Consider the following 16,944-nt stretch of genomic DNA (forward strand, 5'->3'; position numbering starts at 1 on the left):
TGTTTTTTCAAGTCATTTTGGACCATTTTTGCGTTGTTCTGGTTCTCACCTGCATGGATGTAAAACTGATCTGGTGTCAGTTTTTAGCAGAACTCAGATGTGTTTTTCCTCCTACAATGTCACATGTCTATATGCAGTACTGATGAAGTTCTGAGGCTCAGAAATGATGGAAGAAGTCCATTAAAAGGTGATAAATTTGAACCCACCTTTATGGACTTCAAGGACTTTGAACTGTGGAAATATTCACAGTATGAAGGTAGAACTCTGATCATTAATAAAGTTACTGGAGATGAAGAACCAGATGATTCTGAGGAGGTCAGGTGGTTGATATTTTCTTCTTCAGATTCGGTTCTGATGATGCTCCTCTAGATCTACTGCATTAACAGAAAGTAAATTTTAAAAGTTTTTGAAGTGATGGAGCGGAGACGTGGAGATGGAGGAGTTTAACAAAATATCCAAACCTGGTTTCAGTTGCATCAAACACCACAAAAGGAGACGAAGAGATAAAAGACGTTCACCTCTGACGGCCTTAAAGTGGCTGGCTATGGCTTTACGCTGTTGCTTCCTGTAGAATTTATAGATCAGTGAAGTCCCTGCTTCTCTTCCTCATTTGCTGCAGCTCAGGCACACTAGCTCACTTACACTCCTGCTCAGTCACTATAAAAGGACTCTGCGCTACACAACAGCAAGTTGTAATATTGGCAGAATTCAACCATACATACAGAATAATTCTGTAGAAGAATAAGGACAGGATTATATCCTTAGGTTTGTCTCACATAAGCCCATAAAATCAGAATATGTATTTTTAAGATGGTCATCAGTACATTGTAGTTCCACAGAGCAAATACTCAGTCATGACAGTGACTGCTTCTTTCACTCATAATTTTTCTTCCATCGTATAAAAAAAGTCATGCAGGCATGTTAGCTATGGCCTGAATTTTGACAGATTTATGGTCAAAACACTTCTTCTGTACTGACCAAAATGTGTCCTTAACTACCAAACAAAACAAAACAAAATGTAATGTCAAATCCTGAAATTTATTTTGAGTAATAATCTATTAATTCTCCATTAAATTCCCATCCAAACTTTGCAGTGCTTCCTGTTCAGTACCGTGGTGATGAAGCCACTATGAAGTAGTCACTGTTAATTTTTTTCGTTTATTGACTTTTCATTTAATCCGGTAAACATTTCAGCTCTAACCTTCCTGTTTCATACTTGGCTCATATAGATTTCAGCACTTTCAGACTTCTTCATTGTCAGTTGCCTGTTTTGTTTTGTCAACATTTTGCGTGTAACAAAAAAAAAATAGCTTCTTTTGCTAAATTAAGTGTATGGACTTGCTACGAGACTAACAGCCTGCAGTGGTCCACGTGAATACTTGTCCAGCTGTTTCCTCTGCTTCTGTGTCACGTCTTCAGTTTTACATACAGATATGCACCATTACAGCATAGTTTATAGTTATACACGGCAAAGACAGCAGACATTAGAACATTCAGCTGGGCTCTTTTCTCTCCACTCGCCATTGTATAAAAACATAGCAGCTAACACGGTCTTTGGGCTGTAATTGCCTCCAGGGTTCCTCCCTCTCATTAGCCTCAATGGGCTTCATGAAATCTGTCTAACACTGAGCTTCAACCCTCTAACACCCCTTTCATTGCTGATATAGACCAACAGAAAGAGTGTCAACGGCCTTTGTTTTGTCGATGCTGACTCCTCCTCTCTCACTCGCTCCTCATCCGCCCATCATTTAATTTGTCATCAAGCCCCGATGTGAACAAAATGACTTCGACTAGCGTATTTGAGGATCTCTGTCGAGTTCAGTGCACCTCACTTCCACCACACGGCCTCGACCCTTGCTCTGCATTTTCAGGACTACAGCCTAACGGACATAAGGCTCCTGTTCTCCTCTTTTTGACCCCACATCACTCATCCATGAGAGCCTTGGGGAACCTGGTCATTGACTTTCAAACGAATCCCTTCTGATGCGGTAAATCAGCCGGAACCTGATAAACTGCTGTCTTGTTGTTGCTCCTTCAGCTTTTTATCAGCCGTGCACTTTGTAATTTTGTTGTAGGAATTTCCTAAATGCCACTCGGTTGACTCTGCGGTATGGTAAATCCTTGTTCATCTTTATATTTGATGCATGAACTGGTCACTTGATTTGAATAGCAATTATGAGAAAAAATTGCCACAGTTAAAAAGAGATGCTTCCAAACATGACCAGGCTTTGAAGCATGTCTTGGAGCTCAGCCGATCATCTTTGGTTTGGATTTTCAAAACGCTTCAGTGGTCTGAACAGCATCCATTCCCAAGAGGCTTGGATAAATACAGCTGTATGTCAGGACAGTGGAAGGTTAAGATTAGTCTGTGATTGCAGTGTCAAAGGTTGATAGAAGAGGGTTGTATTATTACAAGGTTGTAGATGGAGGCACTCTAGTCATCATTAACTGACGTCCCATCGATTTGTAATTTAACTGGATATCTTTAGTCTTCTCTTTTTGGCCAAACGTTGATCCATCTAAGTTGCGATCTACATGTGTTTCTGCTTTACTCCTCATGAATTCACTTTGAACATAAAATGGCTGGTTGAAAAAAAAAAAACACATGAGCACAGGAGCATTCTCAGTATACTTTCAGGAAATAGCTTTTTTCATTTCTATGCCCACCTTTCATGCAGAAGCAATGAGAGTAGAGCGCACTGAAAATCAGCTTACCGTGGATCAGTCAGGTGATATTGATCTATAGTAATTAAGGAGGAGATGACACTCCCAATACCATAAGTATCCTGGAGCAACCTGGGCAGACCGATAGCTTATTGATTAGCTTTATTTTTTTAGACTCAAGTTTAATTTATTTGTATGTCATTTATTCAGACTTGTGTGGGGCAGAGAATGATATGATTTCATTTTGTGAAAGGTCACTGTCATCAGGGTCCAAATCTGTGGCTGCTGATCAGCTTTGACTTCAGTTTTCTGGTTTGTCTAATCCCTTGTTAACAGTACACCTTTTTTACAGATGGTAATGTTGTTCTATCCCAACTGATTTCAAAAGGATTTCCTGCAGACATTTAGCATTACCCAAGAGATTAAGACATTTGTTATCATTTCTGTTGGCACCACTTTGATGTTGCCATTTTTAGTTGTCTCCATAATTCATCCCCATCGTGAAACTGGCTCTCTTTAAGATGAATTGTATAACTCTGGTGACCCTTTTTTCAAACCAAATGCCTGCCAAATGTAATGACAATTTCATCATCTTATGCTCTCCTTTATGTTTAGTGCAAATTAGTAAATGGTAGCATTAAGATGGTGAACATGAAAACCATTACCCAGCAAATCAGCACTGAAGTTTTGACCATGTTAAGGCTACAGTTAATGATTACTTTTACCAGCTAATATGCAGAATTTTTAATTAACCATTTTATCTGCAGTCTGAGACCATATTGATACCTGTTGTCTAATTTCCACCAAACCAATCTATAAATCCCTTGTTTTGTCTGTGCAACAACTCCAAATTGGGAAAAGTATTCATTTTACCATCATGTGCAACAAACAAAAGCATTAATCCTCAAATTTAAGAAGCTGGAAATAGAAAGCATGTGATTTTTTTTTTTTTGTTTAAAAAAAGACAAAATGTCCATACCGGACGTGATTCCAAACACACTTCAGGGCCAAGTCTGATATGAAAAGGCCGACCAGGCTACAGGTCAGTGTTAAAATGGGAATTGCCTGCTTTTTGTAGCAGTCATTCCACACCTCAGTCTCCAGAACAGAACTGCACTGTAGTACTTCCTCCCCATTGTAGCAGTAGGAAACCTCAGCCTGTGCGTGAATGAGCCATGAACTTATGTTTGGCCGAGGACAGCGGGGCCGATATGGCCGATGAGCGAGATACCAAAACATCCTTTGTTGAATCAGAAACCAGTGGCAGCAAGGTGAAGTGTGGAAACAGAGCTGCTCCGCTATTCACTGTTCGCCTGATGTGACCTGCATAGAAAGATCCCTCTGGAATAACACTCTGAGTTCAGCTGTGTGGCACTGTCAGTAGCAGTTTAGAAAAACCGGTGAGCAGAGACTGCACAAAGCAATAAATGAATGGCTTCTGTAAATCATAACCAATAAACCAATCATCATCCTCATCGTCTAGGTAAATTTCACCGTTCCTAAAATTTTTCACCTGCATTGTCAAGGGTATTGCCTTGCTATAGAGCAGATTTAAGAGTTTGGCAGAGCAACATCATTCCCTGTAAATTGGGCGAGAGACCAGGGGCAGATAGATTTAAGACGAGGATATAATTTGTTCTGCAGAAGCTCCGACACGCTACGTGTTGCATTTCTTAAATGTGATGCTCACCATTCTGCATTGGAGAGCTTCTTTTTGGTTTTTAATGTAAACTCTTCTTAACACACTGATGTAGTAAGAAAGATTCCTCTGCACATGATGAAGAAAGGAGCATGTATCTCTTTGTTAAATGAAACAAAAATGCTGTTGCTAGCCACTCTAAAACTCACAAATTATTACGTCTTTGTTTGGTTTATTCCGTGCCAAAAAAGTTTTTTTAAAAAAGCTTTAAATATGACAGACTGTGAGCAGAGACTTCAGGAAGGAAATAGTCTAGTAGATAACTCACAACTTGGAGCATTTACACTTAAGTTTTGGTACAGAATATACCAAAGTGATAGAATGCTTTAATTAGAGGTGCTGGAAGCTGAATTTCTTTTTTTTTTAAGCTGTTTCCCCCTGTTTCCAGTCTTTATGCTCCAGCTACTGGCCATGCCTTCATATTTCCAGTACACACATTAGACTGGTATCAATCTTCTGATCTAACTCTTGGAAAGAAATCAAATGAGGCTATTTCCCAAATGTCAAACTGTTACTTTAAATATGTCAGAACATGTGTGTCCTGTTCTGTTCATTTGACATGAAAATGTTGGTGCGAGAGCAGAACTTGGTCCCACTTTTTCTCTACTCATTTTGTCACATCCCAATGCTGCTTTGCTAGAGATTATTAGGTGTTGCAACCTAAAAATGTGCTTGAAAGATGTGAACAGCAGCGGTTCCGTGTTGACAGCAGCACTTGTTGTGCCAGTTCCCCTGCTGTGGCACATCCACTGACTTGACAGTATTTTTTTACAGGGCTGACGTGTCCTTTTGACCAAATATTTTCTTAAATGAACTTTAAACCAGATGGGGAAAAGACTGGCACATTCAACTGAAAGGCATTTTTAAACGCTGTTCAATTAATCTAACATTTAGTATATAGTATATTTCACTGATTGGCGCAATTTCAACCCTTTTCTTTCTTTAGTATAACTCAGTTGTCACATGTATTTTTATCAGATGCTGCTATTTTAGTTCCACTACAGTGCGTTGTACAGTAGAAGCCTCCCGTTGAGCGTAGGAGGAACGCTTTAGTCCTTTTCACGGAAACCTTGTGAAAGCTCTTGCAGCAGTGGCTTACCATAGAAGGAGAATATGCCACTCTGCTGTTTCCTCCCCCAGTGACTGGAGCAGGAAGTGACCACACTGAGCACACCCACTTGGCAGGGATTTCTGGTGACTGATTTCCTGTCTGTTACCCCTGGAGACCGAGAAAGGCAGTCCAGCAGGGCTCCATTAAAGCCAATTAGCGAGAATGCATTCTAAAACTGCATCAGAAGCCAACTCCAACCCACCAAATGTCACTAATTATGGTGCTTTTTTAAAGCTGAAATTACAGGAGCGGGGTGCTGTTTCTGTGTGCTTTAGGAACTGCATCGTCATCTAACTCTCGCTTTTTCAAGCAGGGTTGCTGAGGTTATGAGAGGGGACGTGCCGTTGTAGCCACCACAGACTAGTAACTTGGGGTTTGTTTTCTAGTCAGCCCACCAAATTATAAATCTCTCAGCTTGGGGTATGTTTGGGGTTTTTGGTTGGGGATTTTTCCCCTGGCACAAGTCCACATGGCAGACTTTCCTTGTCACACACCAGTTAACATAAACAGCATGTATTTAATGCCCACATAAGGTCCAAACAAGGCCCCAAACTAAACAAACAAAATGCCCCAAAACTCCAGAATATGGTTTTGAATGAACTGACTTCTGTGTTAATGTTTCTGTCCAGACCATGCCAAACTAATCCAAACAACTTGCTGCAGCTGCTGACTGTTTAGATTTTTTTTTAATCGAATTTCTTTCATGATTTCTTTCTTTCAGGCTGCTGATAACTTGGATCCCAGTCCAAACCCGAGCCACAGCCCGGCCTCTTGGAGACGACAGCTACCCAGCGACTCGCACCACCTGGGGAGCTCTTATGACCGGTCGAAGACGTCAGGAGCCTCCTCCAGAGGAGGGGAGCTCTGGTCCAGTCGGGGTCAAGGATCAGGAGCCAGAGCTGAGGGGAGGAGTGGAGCGGGAAGCAGACAGTGGAGCCACCGTCAGTCTGAACATCATTAGACCAACTGGATCTGAACAGGACAGCAAGAGAACAGGTAGGAGAAGCCTTACTTTTTTTTTCTTTTCTTTTCATCTGACTCCTGAAACTCTTTAATTAACAGAGAAAGATGTTAATTAGCCCTGATACAATGTCAAGTCTCTTAAGGAGCTGCCTCATCAAATTTGCAAAATCAAAGTGCTTTTACACTCACTGGTGCAGTCATTAAAGTCATTGAGAAATGGTCATTGTAAAAACTACTGTCCAGCCTCCAGAAGCATCCTTGCAGAAGACAGTTCCAGGTGAATTCTGCTGTGGATGAATTTGATAGCACGCACTGACAGAAATGCTCTGTACATATTTGTTTAATTAAGATTTTTTTTTCCCTGAGAAGTACCAGAAAAAAACAACAATTTAGTACAGATGTTAGAAAATTGTAACGTCCTTAATGTAAAAGCTCAGTTTACGTTTAGATGAACATTCATTAATTATTAATTTACAATTGGAAACTTAGAAACTCCTCTTATCTTCACATTTGCACATTTAGCAGATCTGCTGTAAATCAATGATAATGATTTTAATTGGAAGTGCACAAGTTAAACACATTCACTATTTCCCCTTTTATTACTACCAAATCACCTTTATTCCCTCTGGCACACTTTCAAAGAAATTAGAACGAGAATACAGGCTAGTTATGGTTCCAAATAAGATGAATAGATATGATTAAAAAAAATTCAATGTGAAGGTTTTACTGAGATCTTTTGCTTTATTTTTTCCTCTACAGCACTCCATTCAGCTCTCATCGGCACAAGGAGGGCCAAACACCGGCCTCCCGTCAACTCATGGCTACATATATTACCACCATCTCTAGCGGACAACACCTGCAGCTTTTGCAACAAGTACAAAAAGAAAATATCTGTTGCAGCAATATAGAACAACAAACTACAGACCCGACCCTGAGTGTACGCTGAGACATGAGCATCTCTCACTATGCGGAAATTTCTCTGTGCCAGAAAAGGTATAAAAGGAAAGCCAGTGCCTGTACAGTTTTTCGGAGGTCACCTCACCAGCCCACGTATCCTCTTCTGCTTCTTGTGTTGGATGTATTATAGTGTAATCCTGAAACTTGACAAGGGAGAGGCTGGCATGCTGGGGAGCGCTGGAGATTTTCCTGCATGCCAGAGAGGGTTTAAAGAGAGCTAGAGGAAGAAGGTTCTCCTGAAAGCGTGAATGCCTTTCTCTGAGGACCGTTACAGTAACCTCAGCGGAGCTTGATGTGCCGCTTTTGCTTCGAAATTTCAACGTTTCTTCATCGCTGAAAAGACAAACCCCGTCTTCAGTCATCAACAGTGCACCTTTATGTCATGGGGCTTCACAAACCAAAAGATCTTTATTTTAATTATGACCAAAAACAGGAAGTGAATTACCCACTTTTCAGTATAATATTTTCGTCCGTTCACTTGGAAGGCTCTACAGGCTTCTTTTCGCAATTATCTCACACATAGATTTGGAAACCATGCAGATATATCCACAAACGACAAACAAACACATGCACATTTTTAACTTTAGGTTTATTTCTGAATCCATTTCACCACTTTCCGGCATGAACTGACCTCAGAATGGATGTAATTTGGGGTCTTAGATGTTGAGCGGCCATTTGCATGTTTCCAAGTAATAAACGAAGCGCACTTGAAAGATTGTGATTCAGCATGCAGTCTGCTTCAAGGATTGCTGGTTGGCCGCATTTTAGGAGCGTGCCTACACACGCAGACACACAAACATTATTTCTGACAGACTGGGACCTTATTTATGTTTTTTTTTTTTGATTTGGTGTAATTCGCTTCCTGTTCTGCATCATCATCTCTCTTTCTTCTCAATCATGTTAAGTATAAAGAGCGTAGATTGCATGCACTGACATGCAATCCACATGTACAAAAAAAAAACAGATTAGTGGGGGTGTCAGTGTTTATAACCTTAAACCAGGATACAGTTTCCATGGTGCTTTTCCAGCTGTTGCAACTGTCCTCATTTGTGTATTTTTAAGAGAGCCATAGCAAAGTGGAGTTTCGGTTTGAACTGAACATTGAACTTTGGATTACCAGCAAACCTGACCTGGCGTTTTTTCAGTCCTGTCATAAATACTGTGTATCCACCAGCCAGTCATAGGAAAGACCCAAGGGGTTGGACTTCCAACAAGAAACTGAACTTGTATGTGACTGAGTTCGCCGTGCGAATCATCCCAGATGTTTCTTATTTCTATAGAGGTGTACTATTTTTTTGTTTCATCATAAAACATCGACTTGTGGTTGGTATGTTGGAGCAATCTTTCATTGGCGGGGGCCACCGCAGCCGTGAGTGTGCCATAGAATAGATTTAGCCACTGGCCAGTAAAAAAAAATAAGGTGTTTTCACTGAGAAGCATACCTGTGACAGAAACCATGCTGACAATTTCAAACTGTAAAGTCTTTCTACAGGCTCCTGCTGGAATTTTAAGACTGTTGACTCAAGATTCACTGCAGAACAACAGGCGTTGTAAACTTTCGATCCCAGAACAAAATTTGTGAATGTTGCTAAGGAATGCAGCTGAGAATGACCAATTGCTTGATGGTTCGATGCATTAATCCAGCACGACTGCATTCTTTGTCTCTTGAATCTGCTCAAAGGCAGACAAAGTAACGTAACCATAACTGTGACAACTGTGGACCAGGTTCTGGATCTCTTAAAGAACTTGGGACTTTTCAAGCCTGCTCTCCATCTGGTTCTTCTGCTGTTGTGGATTTCAATGCTGTGTTGTGTCAGACCCTGCTGGGGATGATCTGATTCAGTCTGAATACATTTCTTAGCTCTCCTGTATTCTACCCGCTGCCATCTAGCTGTAGTATTTATTAGTACCCATATATGTACAGGTTCTTTAATTGTGAAGAGGCCTGCCTGGTGGCCGGAGCTCAGTCTGTTGCCACTTTGTCACTTTACTGTTTATGCAAGCAGGAGATTATATGCAATCAAAGTGTTCCCCCATACAATGTCTGTAGCCATGTCAGTCATGGTGGTGTACATAAAGATATAGGAGGTAATGACTGTAAAAACAAGTTTGCCAGGTCCAAACTCAAAAGTTTGTTTACCTTCAGAATGCACATTTTCACTGATGTTTATTTCCATTGTTTACCCTTTGCTAGAAATATCTACAATATTTTCATCTGTGCCTTGAGATACAATAGGAGAAGTAGATTGTCCCAACAAAGTCAGACTTGCACCATGTTATTACACTTACAGTGCAGATAAATGACATGCAATACTGATTGTAGGGTTTAATTTTGTTTTACTTTGTTTTTTTAACTTTATATTTTTTAAATTTAAAGATTGTCATGGATCATTCTAGAAGTATTTTGATTCTCCGACGGAACTCCTCCCTGAGGGATGTCAGAACTAGGTTCCCTGCGTTTTTCTTTTTGTTCGAACCCAACTCCAAAGTACCCTTTTAAAGAATATAGACCACACTGCCCAGAAAGCTGTGTCCTTTGGATTTGACTGTCAGAGTCGCAGGGTGCAGCGTAGCCTCAAAAAGGATTGCCATGCGGCTTCTTCATGGCCACTGCTGGCTTTATGATGGAGTAAAAACAGACCAGACATACTGTTCAGAGCTCTCAGTGCACATGCCATGACTTGATGATGATATAGTCCTTCTGTGTTCTCTCTGTTATTGTTTGTGCTGCCACTCTTCTCATTTACCAAGACGAAAAGCCATTTCTTCCCCAATCTCTCCTCTTTTCAACCAGTTCCAGCTTCTCTTTTAGTATTTTAGAGAAGCCAAGTGTCCCTTTCTTCCCCTCGCCTCTTGTCCTCTACCTTCCTCTGTTTCTCTGCGTTTTCCTTGGATTCTCATTTCCTAGAAGGAAAGCCTTGGCTCTAAACAGCAGTCATATTTGTTGCTGGTTTCAGAGAGTTGTTTTATTGAAGGCCAGGGGCCTGTCACCAGACAGTGATGGGCAGCTCCCTGGGTAGCTGGAAGGTCAGAGGTCAGGGCTGCTTCTAATCCTGTCTCTACATCTTGACTCAGGGCTTCTAAATACAGGAGAGAGGAAGACGGACAGCTTGGCAGTGATGTCCACTTTGTGGATAATTAAAACACCCTGGGTATTGAATGTCCAGCTCTGCCTGCCATCAGTCTGCCAGAGTTCCACGTGGTCTTCTATGGGTGTGTGATGTTGTTAATATGTCAGCGAGGGTCCTCATTTAAGGCTCGGCACGTGAACAAGCGTGTTGTAAACTTTTGCAGATCCTTGAGTAAGAAGTGTGTGGTGTGTGGTGTGTGTGTGTGTGTGTGTGTGTGTGTGTGTGTGTGTGTGTGTGTGTGTGTGTGTGTGTGTGTGTGTGTGTGTGTGTGTGTGTGTGTGTGTGTGTGTGTGTGTGTGTGTGTGTGTGTGTGTGTGTGTGTGTGTGTGTGTGTGTGTGTGTGTGTGTGTGTGTGTGTGTGTGTGTGTGTGTGTGTGTGTGTGTGTGTGTGTGTGTCAGAGCGGACATGCAGGGCTCAAGACTTTTTAGTTTGTCTTTGAGGCTGATGTCACTGTGGGTCAGGATTACTGTAGATAGCAACGTACTGATGCAGCTGCTAACACCAATGCCCTCCTCGACCCTTATCCCGCCTTACTGCCCTCCCAAATAAATCTCTCATGTCCCGTTTCTCTCCATCCAGTCTGTGATACTCTACCATGCAGACAATCAGTGCATGGTAGAGTACACTGAGAAGCCTTTTGTTCATCTTGTTCTCCTCCATTCATTCTTCTACCTTTAATTTGTTCTGCTCTTCAACCTTTTTCTCCCCCTCTTTCCCTGAAAAGATCATTTGAGTCGGGGGTCCCAGGAAGAGCCCAGCTGTCGGAAACTGTAGGTTTTATGACGCGTTGGAGGGTTTCCCTCCTGGAGACAGGGTTCAAAGCAAGCAAGGCTTTTTAAAGAGCACAGTTGAAACTCCATCCTCGGCTATGCATGCTGCCTTTCTTCCTTACAAGGCCCCAAAGTACACTAACACCACAGCTAACCCGGCTCTACGTCCACTCCGTCCAATGAAACCCAGCTGGGCTCTGTGTCCCAAGAAGACCAGTCACCACTTCTATCTATATGTGCAAAAGACTGCATGTGATGAGTCTTACTGGCTCTTCCAGTGGTGACAGTCTGTACAGTGTTGACATGGTGGAACGCACTGATTGGTCATCTGGGATTTGAGTGAAGACTTTACAGGTTTATAGACTTCTAAGGCTTTTGTGGTGCTATAAAGAAACTGCTGGGTGTTTGTGATTGTTCCTCTGATTTGTGATCGATGACAGTCTTTGCAGAACGTGCTGAATCAGAGCACCGGTGTAAAAGCTGGTGCTGTAGTAGATTATTTCAGGCAACGCCAAGTTTGATACGAGGAGAAGATGTGGTTCAGCAATGGAGAGAAAAAGGAGGCTGCTAGCGTTTTCCTGCTCAAATACCAGCTAAGGAAATCCTCTTAAGCTGTGTTGGTGTATGTAAAAACATCCCTTATTTACAAGTCATTGTTTTTCCCTTTTATAAAGTAGACTAGAATGTACTTAGTGGAGATTGGAGTGGCGAGGTAGAAATGGCTCACTCCTCAAAGGTGTCCATTGTGAAGCCGGGGTCATGGTGTCATTGGGTGGCGTAGACTGTAATCTGCACTTAACCAGCACTTAACTTTAAGACCTCAAACGACTAATGCCCCCTTAGTCCCCCTTTGTCAAAAAGTTTTCCTCGTTTGTGCGCCATAATTGTACTTTACGTCTGTCTTCAGTAGCTGTTTGCTGAATGTAACAGTCGTATGTATAAATATCTATGTATATGCGCCGTACGCCAGCCAAATTAGAGTATTTTCTAATCATCTCATCATTTAAAGTAAAATTGGCGTGCACTCAGTGAAGAAATCCTGTTTGAACGTATGTGTCGAGGTGTGGCACGCTGCTATGTCTGTGTCTCAGCCTTCTAACATTGTGCCAAAATCATTCCACAGTATTTACAGTTTACAGTTAGACAGTTGTGAGTGTTTCCCCAGATGGATGCCCTGTCTCTGAGATACTGAAATAAAGGGGAAATATTCAATTTGAGGGTTGTATCTTTTTTCTGCTTATGTATGTTTTTATTTCTTTGTTAAACAAAAGATGTCTTATTTTGGAATCTATGTTGGATAGATTTTATTTAAGGAAAATCTTGTAATTTTGTAAAGTGGGCCTTATTATTGAAATATATTATTTGTCTATCTTGATTTTAAGAATGATTTTTTTTTCCTTTTTTTTGCAAGGTAATGTATCTTCATCATTGGTATTACACTCCTGGAGAGTTTTTCTTCTTCTACTTCTTGTATTTTGTGTTTTTGTTAGTTTAATGTGAGACATTTCTTACAACCTGGAGACGTGATGACGCACCATGGGTCACATAGGAAGCTCATTTCAAAACAGAAAGAGAGAGGCCGGCGTTGTGTCATAGTCATTGAAGAATGAGAGTTATGTGGATTTTATCAGAGCAGAGCAGGTCACCGGCGCTGAGCGGTTCACCATGTGTCGTCCTGATTTTAATGGCGACCATTCGGTGCTCCTCCTATTTTGCTGCTGCTCTGTTCTCCCTCGCTCATAAATTCAGGGTTTGTACATCTTCTGTGCTGTATGTTTGTAAGAGCTGCCAAAGAAAGAAGCGTGCAGGCCTCAGACACTCCTGTATATATATACATATATAAGACGCACACCAATAATACTAACAGGAATAATTCAAACTTTTAAAAACAAGACATTTTTAACTGGATCTCATCTCTCTTACATCCACATTTCTGGCCTGTACAATCAGTTTATTTTTTGTATAGCTAAGTGTCTGTAAAATTCGCTTGCAAACGAAGGAGACTGACAGACAGAGGTGTCAAACGCAACAATGTATGTAACAAAATCAGCTCAAAAGGGTTTTATGATTTATTCTCGCTTCTCAGTGTGTCAGCAATGCCAGGTGGACTGTGTGGGGAGGCTGTTTTTTTTTTTTAATTTTATTTTCTGTTTTAGACTTAATACATTGTGCATGTTTTAACCTTACTGTGGCTGGCGCACTCTGCATGTAGGTCTCTCGAAGCTGCCAACTGTACAGCAGACCATATGTATTCCAATAAAAATAAAAACCAACCTGTTTGTAACACGTCTCCATGTCCGAACCTGTGTGTGCGAGTGCAGAGCTGCTCCCTGTGTAAAATACAACCGCGTATGTTCATCTCTTTTTAAGCTTTTTTTTTTTTTGCTGAACAAGCTCGGCCAGTTTTGTTTTCATAGCAGTACACCCTCTATGAGTGTGTGAATCCAATCTGCTGCTTTCTACAGCAGGGGAGAAAGAAAGAACAGCAGCTGACGGTATGCAAAATAAGCATGCAGACAAATAAGGCAAATTGGTCAGGTACAAGGAGGAAAAACCACAAGCTGCTGCGGAATGCAAAGTCAGCACACACACTCACATCTTGCCCTTAAACAGCTGCGCCTCACTTTGAGAGAGCCAGCATTTCTTTTCCCTGAAACCGTAGGTTACTTTTAAATAGCCATCTAATCTTGCTTGATCTTGTCTGATAAATCCAGCTTTTTATGAACTCAGTTGCACTTACTTTACTAAAAAAAAGAACGTAATGCAGGGTGCTCTTGTGATTTACCTTTTCATTCTACCTAAATTAACTGAAGCTGCTTGGTGTTTTTTCCTACTACCTTCCCAGGCAGTTTTGTACAGAGCCACAAGCCTCGGCATGTTGAACTCAGCTACTTTGCTTTTATTTGCAGGACTGAACTTCGCAAATGTGTGTATTCGTAGTCTCATAACTAAATATAGAGGGACATTTACAGGCAGCTGTGTATATAATGATTATATACTGAGTAAGAAAATCCCTTTAACACGGCTAAAACATTCTGCCTTTACAGTAAAATCCTTCCACTGTACACATTTTGATTAAAGTTACTTAAAATGCCTAAATAGCAGCCTAGATTTTGAGAAGTTGCAAAAAACGGTGCAACTTTGCGTCATATTTACAGTAAGGTATACAGTACTAGTCCTTAATAAAAAGTATCAATAGATGATGCAAAAATACTCCAATGCAAATCTGTAATTTAAAAACTTTCGTAAAAACACAGAAAAAATATCAGCAATCTGTACATAAAATATCAAAGTATCCATGTGGTAAAATGGCAGCTGTGAGTATTGTATATTTCTGCAATAAACTTAATATTATTGCACAAACGTGTGTGTGTGTACATAGAATTTTACTGTTACATTTGATCACTGAGATAAATTTAGTTATATTATTTAGATCTACATAACTGGAACTGAAAGGTGATTACTTACTGCAGCTGTTAAGAAAATCGAATCAAATGCAATCAGTAATTAAAAAATAAATATGGTGTGTGTGTAAACACACATTTAGGAAATATAAGATTTCATTTTGCCATATTCACTGTTTATTTTTTATTGTCAGTATTTGACATGTTATGGTGCATTTGTATCTCAGTAATGTTTTTTTTTTTTTTACATATATTGTTATTTTCTATATTTTAAGAGTAATGTTTGAAGTAATGTTAATCAGAAAAAATATATTAAATTAGTTAAATAATATTAATTAGTTGCTGAATTCCTTTTAGTCTCAAGGCTCAGGTATTGAACAGTGAAGTCACTGTAAATGTTATTAGCAGCATCTTTACTTCTCCTATTTCAAGTCAAGCTGTGACTAAAAATGTAAAAGTAAAATTAACGATTATCACTTCCAATCGATTGTTTGCCAACTAATAAATCTGCATAAGACAATCAGTTATGCGTTTCTATGTGAGGTGTCTTCCGTTTAAATGGTTGAGAGTCAGGGGTTAAGCCTGGTGTGCTTTAATCTGTCCCAAATTCAAATGCAGGGAGGTGCTACAGCACGGCGGTGCCTGTTTGGACCCTGGTACTCCTGAGCCTCAGCGTCGATGCCTGACCTGAATTAGTGCTGTGAAGTCAACCGTGGAAATGACTCAGTGGCACTCCAGGCGAGTGGAGGAGAATGTGGAAGATGAAGGAGTGAGAAGGGGCGTTAAAGGACAAGTGAGTGGGTTATTCGATGTGTGAGTACATCCAAATAGTTAGTGAGGTCATGTGTTCAGCCTTAGAAGTGCAACAAACTCAATTAGTGCACATGTAGAATCAGATTTTTATGTTATTTAAAGAAACAAGCGTCTACAACTACACCACCAACATCAGCCTCCTGCTCACAGTGACACTGCAAACACGCTGATAAGCCAGTACACCGTGTTCACTTTACATTTTTTAGTGGCAGTAACAAAGTACAGCCGAGGCTGATGGGAACATCATTAGCTTTGCATATGTTTAGTCATAAACCAAAGTACACCGAATGTTTGTCTGATAATGGAGCTCAGTGGGAAGTCAGAGTCAGTAGGATTCATCCTCTGAAAAGCATGAGTGGCTGTTTGGATAGTTCAACCTTCATCAAAGCAGTGAACTGGTACTGGTGTCAGAAAAGTGGAACACTTCAACTGAAGCTCTTGTGCAGTGACCGGTGATGATTTCTGGATTTATCTTGTCAAAAATTCATGCAACAGCATGTGGGAGGTGTTTATAATTGTGTAAGTGTCACATTCCACCCAACACCTATGAATCACATGTGATGAGCTCAGGAACACTGTGGTCACTCATCCAGAGGACTTTTATAACTCCGACTTTCTCTGTCTGCCTCTCTATCAAGTCACTAGTTGATGTGGGCTACAGGCTATTATGAAAAACAACCTCACCAGTCAACAGTTACACACTGCTCTGAGCCTATGGTTTACCAGGGAGTGAAAATATCTGAGTGTTGCAGTCCAAAACCCCAGCTCAAATTACTGTTGTTACATCAAACATCTCCTTTGGTCACGATAATAATAACCGCAGCGCTGAGGGAAAACAAGGCCTGTGACGCTCAAGAGTGCATGGAAACAGAGGGGCACAGAGCCCTGAAAAGCTCATAGCTCATGGTTGACCATTTTAATCTCCCCCCTCATTCATCAGATCCCCCACTATGTGGAGCTGCTGCCAGGGACCCTCATCTCTCCCCCTCACACACACAGTAGTACCACAGACCCTGGGAAGCAGCCAGTGCAATGAGGAGGGTCAGGGGAGGGTCAAAGCAGGAGCAGCCATGTTAGTTTTGGGCTTGCATGTACAATAAAATAACAATGCACATATGTAGGCAGTAGCAGTGCAGGAGGTAGTTGTTGAAATCTTACTAATGTGACTTTAAAAGCTGCAGTAAGCAATATTATTTCATTTTCATTTTGGTTGCATGTCCCTAAAAGCCCACGACCCTCATGAGGATCAAGCGGTGTACAGACAATGGATGGATGGATGTCCTTAAAAGTATATTATTGAGTTGTTACTTTTAAAAATATGTCTGTTTGTCTTTGATTGATTGTCCTTTTTACAAAAAACAAACAAAAAACAGCATAAACCAATCAACCAATCAGGATTAACTATGTTGTAACCAGCCAAGCATAGCGACT

The 16,944-nt window shown here is 40.8% G+C and overlaps 1 protein-coding gene across 6 annotated transcripts in view; it reads left to right on the top strand.

Moving 5' to 3' along the window:
- Positions 1–13,580, top strand: part of luzp1 (leucine zipper protein 1) — a 55,001-nt gene extending 41,421 nt beyond the window's left edge. For all 6 annotated transcript variants that reach the window (XM_051948540.1, XM_051948536.1, XM_051948547.1 and 3 more), the window contains 2 exons: positions 6,196–6,470; positions 7,197–13,580. In XM_051948540.1, the coding sequence (XP_051804500.1) occupies positions 6,196–6,435 (240 nt within the window). In that variant the 3' untranslated portion in view covers positions 6,436–6,470; positions 7,197–13,580. The remainder of the gene's footprint in view (positions 1–6,195; positions 6,471–7,196) is intronic.
- The last annotated feature ends 3,364 nt before the right edge of the window (positions 13,581–16,944 follow it).

Source organism: Acanthochromis polyacanthus, chromosome 1 (assembly GCF_021347895.1).
Source record: "Acanthochromis polyacanthus isolate Apoly-LR-REF ecotype Palm Island chromosome 1, KAUST_Apoly_ChrSc, whole genome shotgun sequence".
In the NCBI taxonomy this organism is placed as follows: domain Eukaryota; kingdom Metazoa; phylum Chordata; class Actinopteri; family Pomacentridae; genus Acanthochromis; species Acanthochromis polyacanthus.